The 15,158-nt window shown below is 32.9% G+C and overlaps 1 protein-coding gene across 1 annotated transcript in view; it reads right to left on the bottom strand.

The window, feature by feature from the left end:
• Positions 1-806: 806 nt before the first annotated feature.
• Positions 807-15,158, bottom strand: part of epas1b (endothelial PAS domain protein 1b) — a 56,246-nt gene continuing 41,894 nt past the window's right edge. Inside the window, exons 8-16 of the mRNA XM_051125427.1 lie at positions 13,019-13,166; positions 12,498-12,706; positions 10,213-10,403; positions 9,995-10,108; positions 8,694-9,157; positions 8,486-8,582; positions 6,557-6,662; positions 6,302-6,433; positions 807-6,206 (exon numbers count right to left, since the gene is read on the bottom strand). Coding sequence (XP_050981384.1) covers positions 6,055-6,206; positions 6,302-6,433; positions 6,557-6,662; positions 8,486-8,582; positions 8,694-9,157; positions 9,995-10,108; positions 10,213-10,403; positions 12,498-12,706; positions 13,019-13,166 — 1,613 coding nt within the window. The 3' untranslated portion in view covers positions 807-6,054. The remainder of the gene's footprint in view (positions 6,207-6,301; positions 6,434-6,556; positions 6,663-8,485; positions 8,583-8,693; positions 9,158-9,994; positions 10,109-10,212; positions 10,404-12,497; positions 12,707-13,018; positions 13,167-15,158) is intronic.

Below are 15,158 nucleotides of genomic sequence, written 5' to 3'. Positions count from 1 at the left end.
AAACAAAGTCTCGGATTTCAAATTATGTCGATTTTTTTTTTACAATAATCAAACAATAAATACCGTTTTGACGCTGTTTAAAGTGGAGTGACAGATCGCTGTAACGCTGAAGCGGCAGCAGGAAGTGGACGTGAACTGATCATCTACTCAGCACAAAATAAACAAAAAAGAACACCTTAAGGTATGTTAAAAGGAGTACAACTTACCAAAAACCATATCCTGTCTCATGTAATCGCTCAATCAGTGTTTCAACCGTGGAAAGATGTCAATTCAACAGCTTGTAAACAATGTCATGTAATGTCACATTTACCTCAGAAAAAAAAAAAAACATATCCGGTGATCACAAGCTCATTTTTTTTTTTAATTAATACATTTGAACATTAATGTCTTACACTGTAAAACCTTCTTCCCTTGCTCTCTCTCTCTCTCTTTTTTTTGGTTGAAAAATGAGAACATTCTAAGTAGAAATCTACAAAATATACTTTATGAACTGAGTAAAAAAAATAATGTTATTGGATCAGTATGCACTGTGCCTAAGAACGTGGTAAAATCACAGTAAAACATGACTAATATTATTGCCATTTCTGCTTTGACTGTACCAAAACAGACCAAAATGAGAGTAATACCATGTTTTTATGTACATATACTATGGAAAGACCATGCCTTGGAGTACCATGGTATTATCGACTGATACCATCACTGTACCGTGGTACTGCCACAGTACTTTTACATAAGATTGAACCATGATACAGATAAGCACACAAGTTCTATTTCCACCATGAATAAAAACAAAGAAACCAGCAATGGAAGATTGATAAGCTTTAATAAGATATCAGTGCAGAGATACAACTTATTGGGTAAAATTTCCCATACAGTAATGTCAACAATAATCATAATAACAGTATCATAATAATGTCAATATACATTTAGCATATTAAAATATGTACGTACTTGCTTAATTTTTTTGTTTTATAAAAAAATGCCTATTTTATGCATTTATCTAATGTTGTCTTTAAAGTTGAAGAAAACCACAAAACCATTAAGCAGTGTGTCATCTGAAATTCAGCGGGTTTTGGGGGCTTGGTCTGGTGAATGACCTTCATAGTAGTAGAAATTAGACAGACATACATGTACCAGCGCTTTCTGCACATTCCAATGCACAACTAACCATAACATCTTCATATGGCTGCACTGCTTTGAGAAACACACAAGTTCACCATTTCCTCCTTTGGCATTAACATCTGAACATTCAAGTAATAAGTTTAGTTCTGCATTGCTTTATAGTTTAGTGTTAAATGCTACATGTTTAAACGGGCAGTGACCCAGATTTCTTTGTGTTAAGGCACCTGTAAGAGTTTAAATATGGGATTATTGCCATTTGCTAAAACTGAAAGCTTTAGAAAGCATGTCAACATTGAGTCTAGATGTATCTGTTTTTTTTTTTTTTTTTTTGAAAATATGTAGAATTTTACCTAACAGCATGTATTTTTTATTTTATTTATTTATTCATTTACTTTTTTGCGTAGAGGTGAAGATGAGGAGAGTCTGGAGAGATTTGCACGTGTTATCTGTCTAGCGGTCTCTCTCCTGCTCTCGTATTGTGTCTACTGTAACTGTCTATCACTGCAGCAGATAGGAGTGTCAATCTGTGCGAGTCTTGAGCATTGAAATGTCTGAGATCTAGTTTGTAATCTCTGCCTCTCTGTGATTTCTGGATTGTTCAAAGAGTTAAAACACTTGTAAGCCTCAGACATGTTATGACATGAAAACCTACAGCAAACTTTAGTGCACATGTCAGTTGAATACTAAAGGAAATATCACTAAAAAAAGTCACATTTCACCCCGAAATCAAAAGAAATTACATTTATATCAGGGCTGTCAAACGATTAATCGCGATTAATTATGATAATCGCATCCAAAATAAAAGTTTGTTTACACATAATATATTTGTGTGTACTGTGTATTATGTGTGTGTGTGTATATATATATATATATATATATATATATATATATATATATATATATCAAAAACTTTGATTTTGGTCGCGATTATTTGTGATTACTTATGATTATTTGCCATTAATCACGATTAATCATTTGACAGCCCTAATTTATATATGTGCGTGTTTTATTGGCCACATTTGATATAATTTTATATTGAATTATATATAAAATGTACAAATATATCTTAATTGAGAACAGATGTGACCAATAAAAAGAAATAAACATTTTATTTATCTATTTTTTTAATTTTATATAATGTCCATGTATGTGAGCTTTATTGGTCATATTTTATCCAAAATGTAAAAAATGTTGAAGTAAAATGTGACCAATAAAAATAAATAATTTAATAAACATAATTTTTCCTCTTGTTTTTTACTTAACTTTTACTTACTCCCGTTACATATACTACACTATTTTTTTTAAAGTATTTATTTAATTCTATAGAACAAACTAATAAAACACTAAATAGCTACTAAAATTATGTAATTTTTTTTTTTTTTTTTAGCATTCAGATAATAATAATTGGTGAAGTTTTGGAGGGTATTTTTGGGGTAGCTGTCATAAAAATAATGTAAGAAAATTTTAATAGTGCTGAAAATATGCACAATGTCTTATGATCCTGTGAAATATGACCTTGACATGTTTTGTGGCATTTACTCCTATGCTGAATTAGTTTTAAATTTAGTTGTGCACAGCCACTCTTTTCAATAGCATCTTACACAGCAGATCCGCAATACAGCAACACATCTCCAGTCTGCTCACAAAACACTATTACTATTATAACACTATTACTTTAAAAACTGGACCGTGTGCCAAACCTCATCTTTGTACCTTTAAATCTTCACAATGTGTCATTCGTTTTTTCACCAGGGGTTCAGATTTACATTAAAACTGTATGTAAGTGCGAATATGTGTTTGAGTAGAAGAATCACCATCATCAATTCTTTCTCTAATTCAACTTTAAAGACAACCTCAGGGCAATTCAAATAAGAAGAGAGTTAATGTTATTATCTACGCATTCATATGGGTCAAACTGCATGAAGCACCATGTTTAAACAACGCAAGAAATCACTAAGATTAAACTCATTTTAAGAATCCAATATGCTACACAGATTTGTTTTAATTAAAAAAAAAAACCCTCTTTACTCCAATTTTTAAACCAACTGTACTGGCCTGCCAATAATTGTAATATGCATTTGCATATTTCCAGAAAAAAAAAAAATGCCACCAAGAAAGAGCACAGGACACCAGCACTGCAGACTCAATAAGGACTCTGATTCACATCTACTGAGTAGACAAGACAAAGTACCAGGACAAATAAATGCTAAACTTTATCATCAAAGTAGAAATCTATAGTAGAAATCTTAGAGCATCTTCCTTTAAATATGTAAGTTTACAGCTAAATTGACAAAAATATATGTTTTTAAAGTGGTCTCCACAATAAGGCAATAAACAGAGCTCAGAGACAGAAACACAGTATTGCAACTAATCAAACAAAAAAAAGAAAGGCACATGAATAACATGAACACTGAAAGTGGTCAGTGGGGACAAGGCATAAAGACCCCATGAAATGACTTCTGAGCGCAGTTTTTTACATATTTCCTTTAAGTTTGATTTGGAAATCTTTTTTTAAACAGGATATAGCCTTAATCCATGATTTATTATCTTTTACAATCATTTGATTGGCCTAATATTAAAATATTAAATGTTGTTATTTAAAATAATACACTTTTAAAGTATGTGTGATATATATTAAGTTTGTTAGGTTTTAGGAGTACACTAGCACAGTGGTTGCCATCACAGATGCAATTAAACAAAGCAGTATGATTTTTAATTAAACTTGAATTAGGGCTGCCACTAACAATTATTTTGGTAGGTGAGTAATTGGGCGATTATTCTGACGATTAATCGAGTATTTGGATAATTATGATTAATTTAGTAGCGAAGCAATAGCATTTAAAATGACTTAAAATGCATATAATAGCAATGAGGCAATAATTAGCTCAAATGAAGTATCAAAAACAAATAATCAATGGTACTGTTGAAATACATAATATTGTAAACTATAGCTAACGTGCATTACGCATTATAATAAATGACTGCAGAGGGCGCCAATGGCCTGATGATTGTTTTTTCACTTTACTGCATGATTTAATCCATGTTTAATATTGACTAAACAACATTTAATTTAAATGTCAACTTAATCTTTAATATTTTGACATTTCCTCATGACAGAAATGCTGAAGTCATCGTAATTATAATAATGTGTAAACTCAGAGCGAAGGTTTAAACTTTTATTTTGAAATTACGATGTACAGTTAGCATATTGAGAAAGATATTGATGTATTTTCCTGAGTTTGAGTAGGTTTATAAATGATTTACCTTACAAATCTGATGAACGTTGCATTCCCAGATGAACGTTATAATAAACCCAAACTCACACAATATTTAGAGATCGCTCCACACATGTAAATGAAAACAGTTTGTGTGGATCAGCATTTACTGTGAACGGAGCTATTACATAAAGCACATATGTGACCCTGGACCCCAAAACCAGTCTTAAGTAGCATGGGTATGTTTGCAGCAATAGCCAAACATACACTGTATGGGTTAAAATTATCGATTTTTCTTTTATGCCAAAAATCATTAGGATATTAAGTAAAGATCATGTTCCATGCAGATATTTTGTAAATTTTCATAAATATATCAAACCTTAATTTTTGATTAATAATATGCATTGCTAAGAACTTCATTTGATCAACTTTAAAGGCGATTTTCTCAATATTTAGATTTTTTTGCACCCTCAGATTTTCAAATAGTTGTATCTCTGCCAAATATTGTCTTATCCTAACAAACCATACAGCAGATTTATTCAGCTTTCAGAAATAATAAATAAAAATATTAAACCTGTATGGCATATGCTTATTTAAATGAATCGTAGCGTTTGTGAATTCACAATAGCATTTATGCTTTATTATGATTTTTTAAAAGCGTTTAATATATCATGCAGCCTTAGAAAAATAATAATGCATTTAATGGATTCTCATCTGTGGAATCGGCTATTCGACACTAGGAAAATGCAATCAAGGATTTAAAAAAAAAGAAAAATTGAGTACTTGAATTGAATCGAGGAATTGTGACAGCCCTAACTTTCATTAAAAATAAAACTAAATTTGTGTGTTAAATAATGCAATGTTATTTTCTTGATATTATATTTAAATATTTTAAACTGAACCGTTTTATTTCTAATAAATTGAACTGCTTTTTAATTTAGTAGAATTTAATTAATTGTTTATATTCATCCTTAAAGCGATAACTGGGGTCACTGTATATGACCCCAGTTATATTATACTGTATGTACTAGACCAGGTTGCTTTTTGTGAAATCTGGCAACCCTTCACTCAGAGCAATGTGTTTGTGCGAGTAGAAAGACAGCAGCATGTGTATCAAGAGCAGCTATTGTTAATGCTGGTGAGTTATTTAATAATGTTTTGAACTGAACACACTTTGGGAACCACTGCATTAGCATATAAATGAGCTCCGAACTGGCCTTTTAATTTCATGGGGTCTTTAATGAGGTGTCAGAGGTAGGAAAGTTAGAACAAATAAAGGAAATGAAAACATTTTAAAACAAGTAGCTTACAGTAGATAGTTTTTTTCTTTTCTTTTTTTTCTTATCTGACATCGATAGAGAAAAAGAGGAGAAAATTTGCTGAAAACAGCTTCGGCGAAATGATCTGCCAAGCAGAGAAACAACCAGCCAGCTGAAGACAACACAACGCGACATTTCAGCTCCTCCAAAAATACTTAAACTCATTCAGAAACCGTCTCGTAACTAAAAAAATAGTACATGTATATAATTTATGAAGATGTAGACAATAAAAATAGAGTCAAAGCTACATTTGTCATGTATGCAGTCAGGTAGATATGCCTGTGAAGGGTGTATATGTGCATGTGCTAAAGCTGAGTTGGTTATGGTCAGGATGGTGACTGTGAGATGAGTGATAGGGTCGGGGGAAAGTGGGACTGCACTTCTGTGTCGAAACCGGTCTAAGTGGCCTGGTCTAATGCTCTTAGGAGGTCACTGCCCTGCAGCAAATGAAGGTTGCCTTGCAATGGGACGTTGACCTCGCAGTCGTAACGCGTCAGTTCAGGCAGAGAGTAGGCCTGGAAGGAGGGCCCGATGAGGCGACTCGCGATTCCTGCGAACACAAGCGATTGTGAGAATCGGCATCCGCAGTGCAATGACGTACAGTATGTGAGTGCGGATGCGTGTCTGTGTCGGTTCAGAGCTCACCATCCATTTTGGAGGAAGGCTGCATGTTGAACTCTCTGTAGTTACAGCACTGTTCTCGAAAGCGCTTCGACAGCTGTCCGGCCTGACTCCCCGAATACTGAGTCTTCCTGTGCTGCTGGTCCATGCCTTTGTCTAGATATAAAGCGTTTGATTAGCAACTGATATTGGTTTTTGTCTTATTTCTCTGCAGAATCATGGGTAATGTAGTTTTTCATCAGGAATTAATACTAATTATCGTTTTTCAGTGTAATGTACCTGACAAAGCGCTAGTGCTGAGTGATTTCCTGTCCATGACGGCACAGCTCTCACTCCGAGGTCTCTTCCACATTGTCTGTTGTGATTTTGTGGGAGGCGTCTCACTCTAAAACATACAGATAGTACATGGTGACTTCAAGACATGTAATTTAATAAACAGAGAAAGTATCATTTCAAATTGTTTCAAATGTTTGGAACACATTTGGAACTACATTTCTCTTGATTTTAGAAAACATTTTATACAGGTTTATGAATCAATGCTTAAAAGGTTGCCAGGCAAACACAAGTTGGAGTGTTTTGTTTGATTGAATTATTTAATTTTTTTTAGTTCTTTTAATCAATTTTGGGCATTTTGTTTGATTTGTTTTTATTATTTTTTTTTTAGTTCTTTAAAACAAAATTGAGTGGTTTTATTTATTCCCCCCCCCCCCCAAAAAACAATGCATTTTTTTAGTTCTTTTAAACAAATGTGTTTTTATTTATTTTAAAAATGATCATTTTTTTAGTTCTTTTGATCAAATTTGAGTGTTTTGTTTGATTTGTTTGATTTATTTTTCCCCCAAACAGTAATTTTTTTTAAAGTTGTTTTTTTATATATATTTTTTTGTTCTTTTAAACAAAGTCAGTTTTTGAAAACAAAACAAAAAATAACAATAAAACCACAAAACAAAACACTCAAATTTGTTTAAAAGAACTTCTTTTAATCAAATTTGAGTATTTTGTTTTATCTGTTTTTATTTTTTTATTTTTCCAAAACATTCAGATTTTTTTTTAGTTCCTTTCAACAAAAGCGTGTGTTTTGTTTTGTGGTTTTATTTATTATTATTTTTTTTTTTCTTTTCAGTTCTTTTAAACAAATTTGAGTGTTTTGTTTGATTTGTTTTATTTATTTTTCCCCCAAACAGTCATTTTTTTAGTTATTTTTTTAATATATTTTTTTGTTCTTTTAAACAAATTTGAATGTTTTGTGGTTTTATTTTGTTTTCAATAAGTCAGTTTTTGAAAACAAAACAAAAAATAACAATAAAACCACAAAACAAAACACTCACATTTGTTTAAAAGAACTTCTTTTAATCAAATTTGAGTATTTTGTTTTATTTGTTTTTATTTATTTATTTTTTCCAAAACATTCAGATTTTTTTTTAGTTCTTTTCAACAAAAGCGTGTTTTGTTTTGTGGTTTTATTTTTTTTATTTTTTTTTTAGTTCTTTTAAACAAATTTGAGTGTTTTGTTTTGAGGTTTCATTTATTTATGTTTTGTTTTGTTTTGTTTTGTTAAAAAACCCAGTACTTTTTTAGTTTTTATTTACACATTTCAGTGTTTTTATTTATTTAAAAAAAATAGTCTTTTTAGTTTTTATAAATGTAAAATATAAGGTAGTTTTTATTTGTTTAAAAGTTGCCATAATTTTTTGTGTTTTAGTGTAGTTTGAGTTTATTATCATTCTAAACTGTGGTACTAATAAAAAAAAAAAAAAATAGTACTAATAAAATGAAAAATATTACTGTAATGCGTAATATTGGACTTGCATTTCTTTTTAGAAATTTTGAAAGGGTAATTTATGAAAAAAAAAAAAAAATAATAATAATAATAAATAAAATGAATTAAAACCTGAGTGAACCTAACCAATTTTCTGTGTAAAACATAGTTAATCATTATTTATTAATGTTTAGGTTAATTTATTGCATTATACACTACCGTTCAAGCTTAGATGTTTTTTTTTGTTGTTTGTTTGTTTTAAATCTTATGCTCACCAAGGCTGCATTTATTTGACCAAAAATACAGGAAGTATAGTAATACTGTGAAATATTATTGCAATGTAAAATACTGTTGTCTAGTTTAAAATTCTTCACTCAGTCTTCACTGCCACATGATCCTTCAGAAATCATTCTAATATACTAAGTAAAAACATTTCAGTATGAACAAACCATTGTCATCTGTGTGAATGAGCGCTTGAAATTGTTAGCGAGAGCAAGTCGAGCTGGACTTATATCTCTGTAGCTCTGCACAAAGTTCTCCATGGGCCTGTGAAGCAAACACAGGTGTCATCCAATGCAAATCTAAAGACAGCAGCATATCAAATGTTATTTTATAAGACTGAATCCAAGAGAAACAGCCTGTAATATGTAGAACTACCTTCGCAAATAAGGTGGCATTCGATTTGCTGGCCCAGTTTGGCAAGAGCGCTTTGCAGCTAAAGGATCCATCATTCCAGGCTTACTGGTTAACGGAGGGTCAGGCGGCCACTGCACATTCTGACGGCCTCCCATGGAGGACAGCGGGGTGCTGGCGGGATCATGGTACGGAGGCATCTGCATGGGGCCCCTGCTGTACGGTACAGATGGCCACGACTCCACAGAGCCTCCGTTGATGCTCTGCTTATCCCCTCCTGAATTCATGTTGGACTGGAAGTGGGCTGCTGAAGGGGAACCCAAGGGTTGGAAGAGGCTTGTGATGTTGCTGAAGCTCTGCTGGTTGGTTCCCAGGGCTCCAATCTCAGATGGTGGCTCCTCCTGGCAGATGGGATTGAGCTGGAAGTCCTCACCATCCATGGGGATGTAGGGAGCCAGGGTCTCCAAGTCCAGATCACTCAGGTCAGTCTGGAAGGTCACGGGGAGAGGTCAAAGGTCAGAAGAGATTCTATGTAGCACCTGATTCTGTTATTCCATATTTAAATGTTGCCATTAAAAGAATCATGAAGAATCTAATTTTTTTTGGAAGATAAAAGACCTTCTGAACAGTATTTTTTCCAGAAATAAAAAACAGACTGTATGTGAAACTAAACAAACCATAACTCAAACAACAAAAAAAACTCACATTTGTTTAAAATAACTAAAAGAAAAAACACTGTTATTGGGAAAAATGTTAAATAAAACCATAAAACACTCACTGTTTGTTTAAAAAAATTTAAAAGAACTAAAAAAAAAGTTTTGAAAAACAAAAAAACAAAAAAACAAAACAAAATCAAAAGTTTAAAACAAAATAAAAACTTTAAAAGAAAAAAAAAACACTTTTTGGAAAAAAATAAAAATAAATAAATAAAACAAAACCACTGTTTTTGAAAACAAAACAATAAAACCACTAAACAAAACACTCAACTTTGCTAAAAAAATAAATAAATAACTGACCATTTTTGAAAGAAAAAAAAATAGATCAAACAAAACAATTATAAAACTGTTTTTGAAACAAAACAAACCATAAATAAAACAACAAAAAACAAAACACAAAATAACCAGAACAAGACTCACAATTGTTCAAAAGAATAAAAAAGACTCTGTTTTTGAAAACAACAACAACAAAAAAAAAAAAAAAAAAAAAAATCCAACAAAACTCAAATTTGTTTAAAAGAACTAAACTATTTTTTGAAAATAAATAAATAAAAATAAATATATATATACAAAAACATTAGTAATACTACAGGTTGAATATTTGCTAACCTCTTGGTTGCAGGACGGCTTTGTCTCCTGCGTGTCCAAGGAAAACAGTTTCTCTGTCAGCTCCACCTTCAGGTCACTGTCCACTGAGGTGTAGTAATCTTCAGGGCTGCTGGGCTGTTTAATATATAACATACTCTGTTTACCGTACAGTATGTCGTCATAGAGTTCTTATGCAGACAAAATATGGAGCGATGAGAAGATGTAGTATTTGTGTTTACCGTAGAGCAGCTGCTCAGGCTGGGAGTTGCACTGCTGGGAGGTGGAGCCTGAGGCACAGAGAAAGTGGAGGCCATCTTGGCCATGTCTCCAGCATAGCTCGTCTTGTGTCCATCATGAACAGCGTGAGACACAGGAGGAGCAACAGAAGACACTTTGCTGTACATCGGGTGCTCCTCATACTGAGGGTTACCTAAAAGAAAGAAGAATGAATTGAACAGATGATGATTAGTATTGTAGGTAACCCACCTAGCATAAAATATAGAGATAGTGATAGCATACTGGCTGTTTAATGTTAATGTGCTTTCTGCATGACCATATTTTAGATCAATTAATCCTACTCCATACCTAAACTACCTAACTAACTATTAAAAAGAAGGAAATTAGGAGTTTACTAAGGCAAAAGAGCTTTGAAACACGCAGCGTTATTCTATGTGTTGACGTAATTTCAACTGAAACAGGAAGACAGGGACTATTAAGTAGTTCCACCCCCTTTTTAAAATAGCCAATAGTGTGCCATTGACCGTACAGAAAACACAATTTCTCTGAACAAGTGACTGATTTCAGCTGCAGCTTCAGCGTCTATTTATAGTGTAGGGGGCGGGACGCTTCGGATTCTAGAGAGCATTTGATTGGACAGAAAGTTTGATGAGAAGCTGAAGTGCAGGGTGATGTCATCAAAATTGTTGATCCATATTGGCGGAAGTAAAATACTATAGGTTTTAAATAAGTCTGATGTTGTAAATGTGAATTTTGTCACTGTTTTGAAACACACTAGCTTATAGATAAACTTACAAGGCTAAAATATTCATACTAAAAGCCAAAAAAGGTCAAAAAATTAATAGTGTGAGAACTGATCCCCAAACTAAAGTGTGACCAAATATTTTTAGAATTATAATAAAGAGAATTTTAGGGGGTAAATGTGCTTAAAATTTCAAATGGTCCTTTTTTTGGTAAAATATTGGTTTATATATATATTTTATTATAAATTATTTATAATTATCATTTAAAAATATGGGGTCTGTAGGATGTAATGGTTTTGAATAAAGTCTCTTATGCTCACCAAGGCTGCATTTATTTGATCAAAAACACAATAAAAACAGTACTATTGTGAATTATTAATATTATTATTATTTTAAATAAGTTTTCTTTTTGAATACATTTTAAAGTGTAAGTTATTCCTGTGATTTTGTCAAATGATGCTTCAAAAAGCATTCTAATATGCTGATTTGCTGCTCAAGAAATAAAAATCTGTGTTGCTTAATATTGCAGTAAAACAGTGATACATTAGAAAGTTCATATGAACACAAAGCATTTATTTGAAGTGGAAATCTTTTGTAACATTATAAATGTCTTTACTGTCACTTCTCAGCAATTTAATATGTCTTTGCTGAATTGAAGTAATAAATAAATAAATACTGACAGCAATAATCTGGTAGTATTTATTTATTTTTTTTATTTCTTTTGACTATGGAAGCCTGTTTCCGCCACAGTTCTGACTTTTTTCTTAGAATTGCATGATACTATCTCACAATTCTCACTTTTTTTCAGGATACAAACTTGTAATTATAGAGTTTTTTCAGGATTGTGAGATGCAAACTTCCAATTTTGACTTTTTTGAGGATTGAGAGATAAACTCACAATTCAGATTTTTATTATTATTATTATTATTATTTTATTTTTTATCAGAATTGCATGATACAAACTTGCAATTATAGAGGTTTATTTCAAGATTGTGACATGCAAACTCGTAATTCGGACTCTTTTTTTTTTTTTAGGATTGTTAGACAAACTTGCAATTCTGACTTTTTTTCAGAATTGCAAGATACAAACTTGCAATTATAGAGTTTTTTTTCAGGATTGTGAGATGCAAACTCGTAATTCTGACTCTTTTTTCAGGATTGTTAGAAATAAACTTGCAATTCTGACTTTTTTTAAAATCAGAATTGCATGATACAAACCTTTTTTTTCAGGATTGTGAGATAAACTCAATTCAAAATTTTTTTTTTTTTTTAAATCGGAATTGCATGATACAAACTTGCAATTATAGAGGTTTATTTCAGGATTGTGAGATGCAAACTCACAATTCTGACTTTTTTTCAGGATTGTGAGATATAAACTCACAATTCTGACTTTTTTTTAACAGAATTGCAAGATACAAACTTGCAATTATAGAGTTTTTTTTCAGGATTGTGAGATGCAAACTCGTAATTCTGACTCTTTTTTCAGGATTGTTAGAAATAAACTGTATCAGTCCAAAACTACAAAAAAAGGAGACTTTTCTCACCAAAGTCAAGAGAGATGATGGTGTCACCAGGTGTAGGTGCCAGCTGGGTGAGATCCTCGGGCTCCTCTTTGAGTTTGGTGAAGGGCAGTTCTCCTGGCTCATTGCCCAGGCCTCCTTTGCTGGGACTGAAGAAACGGTTCAAGTGGTGAGGCTTGAACAGAGACTCAGTCTGGTCCATAGAGAAGATCATGGACTTCTCCTCAACGTCACTAGGAAAAGAGAGACTGATAAGCAAGACTGATGGCCTCTTGTGTCACTGTATAAACAACACTGTAGTGTAACAGTAAAGTCACACTGCGCCGTGCCTCAAATGAGCCGTGCGAACATTCATCAGTTTTTCCGCTTTGTGTTCCACAGAAAAAATAACAGCATACAGATTTGGAGGGTGAGTAAATTTTTGGTTGTATTTTTTGTCTTTAATTGGATTACAAGCGTCGATGAGCAGAGGACAGAAAGTTCCAGACTGCAGATGCAGTACAAACACATCCCAAGCTTTGTCACCTTTCATTTTTTTGCCTTACCTCAGCACGTAGTTCACGCACACAATGCACTGGGGCTGGGAGTTGCGACTGTTGTAGATGACGGTACCCTGGGTCTCCACCCACACATAGCCCCCATTCTTAGCCAACATCCTGTACTGACCGCTCACCGCCTGGCCTTTAGTGCACACTAGTGAGGGAAGAGGAGAAAATAGCGTATAAAAACCATCTTGAGAACACACACGTTTCCTAAAATTGACTTTTGTACCGACGTTTTGATTTAACGGCCGGTCCGAATGTTTTCTCAGCCATTAGACATGTTGTTTTGAGGACCTCTAAGAGGGTCTTGGGTAGCTATAACATAAACCGGGACAGACAGCCAGACCCATCAAGGGAAAGCTAACATAAGCAACAGGACAAACAGAGAGACGCAGACAATGAGGGATTGCTGATCTGAGTTTTGACAGTCTGTCTCCATGGCACGTTCGCCTTGGACTCGGTCCAGATCTGCCGTGGGAAAGCATGGCTTTCGGGTCATGCGGTTCATTCCCGGCCTGTGCATGCGCTCTTCTGCTGGACGGCCACGTTGCCGTAGAAAGCCTTGCGACTTTATATACGCGGTCGAAAAGGAAGTTGTATAGAAAGATGTAGGTTCTAGTGTCCCTGTGTCAACAAGCTCGGTCCTTCCAACGGCCCCGCTACATATCACCTAACAATTTAAATAAAACACTCGCATGTATTTCTTCCCACCGAGTTGTTTAAATAACCTCTCTTACGCATGGTTTTTAAAAATAGCTGAGAGATATTTTTATACAGTCACTCACTATCGTTCAAAAGTTTAGGGTCTGTAATGATGTTTTGGAAAAAGCCTACATTTATTTGACAGTAAAAACAGTAATACTGTGATATATATGTACAATTTAAATGAACGGCTTTGTATTTTTTTAAATTTTTGTATATTTGTATATTTTAAAATTAATAGTAATTTAAAAGTAATTAACTCCTGTGATCAAAGCTGAATTTTCAGCATTATTACTCCAGTCTTCAGTCTTACATGATCCTTCAGAAATCATTTTAATATGATGATTTACTGCTCAAGACACATTTCTTCTTATTAAATGCAATCCTTTTTAAACTGAGATTTATACTTTACAAATAAGCTGAATAAATAAGCTTTCCATTGATGTATGGTTTGATAGGATGGGACAATTTTGCTGAGATACAACAATTTGGAAATCTGGAATTTGAGGGTGCAAAAAAAATCTAAATATTGGGAAAAATCGCCTTTAAAGTTGTCCAAATGAAGTTCTTAGCAATGCATATTACTAATCAAAAATTAAGTTTTGATACATTTACGTGAAGAAATTTACAAAATATTTTTATGGAACATGATTTTTACTTAATATCCTAATGATTCTTGGCATAAAAGAAAAATCGATCATTTCGACCCACACAATGTATTGTTGGCTATTGCTACAAATATACCCCAGTGACTTAAGACTGGTTTTGTGGTCCAGGGTCACAAGTGTGGTAAATGTTAATACATTTTATGCTGGATTCTTTGATAAACTGAAAGTTCAAAAGAACAACATACAATCTTTAGTAAAATTAAAAATGTCTTTGCTATTAATTTAATGTATTTAATTTAATAAAGTGTTTTAAAATTCTTACTGACCCCAAATTGTAAACAGTACTGTACATCCTTAGCTGGCTTGAGCTAAATAATGACACTATTGTCTTTCAGAACTGCTGTACAGCAAAATATGAATTGTCTTCATAGTTTCCATAACTGATTCAGCTATTTTTCCTGTTTACGTCTGTGAAGCTGCTTCAACACAATCTGTATTGTATAAAGTGCTACAAAAATAAAGTTAACTTGATCTGATGTTTGTTATTTTAATTTATGAACCAATAGATAAGTTACTTAACAAAGCAGGTTCACATTGCCTACTAAAGTCCAAGGTTGTGTGATATACATAGTCTACGATAATATCGTAATTATTGTTTAAACGATATGCGATTTGACATTACTGAGTATACCAAAAACCAAACAAAAACACACTATGAGATGTAGGCTACTGCACATTCACATTTAGAGTTCATACTTTCACAATGCGTGATTTTAGTCTATTAAAATCCTTCTAGATTTCCATAAAATTCAAGATTCTACTGCCAAAAATGC

The sequence above is a fragment of the Labeo rohita genome, chromosome 13 (genome assembly GCF_022985175.1).
Source record: "Labeo rohita strain BAU-BD-2019 chromosome 13, IGBB_LRoh.1.0, whole genome shotgun sequence".
NCBI lineage: Eukaryota > Metazoa > Chordata > Actinopteri > Cypriniformes > Cyprinidae > Labeo > Labeo rohita.
Note: the sequence above shows the minus strand (reverse complement) of the source record. Positions and strands in the feature narration are given on the sequence as shown.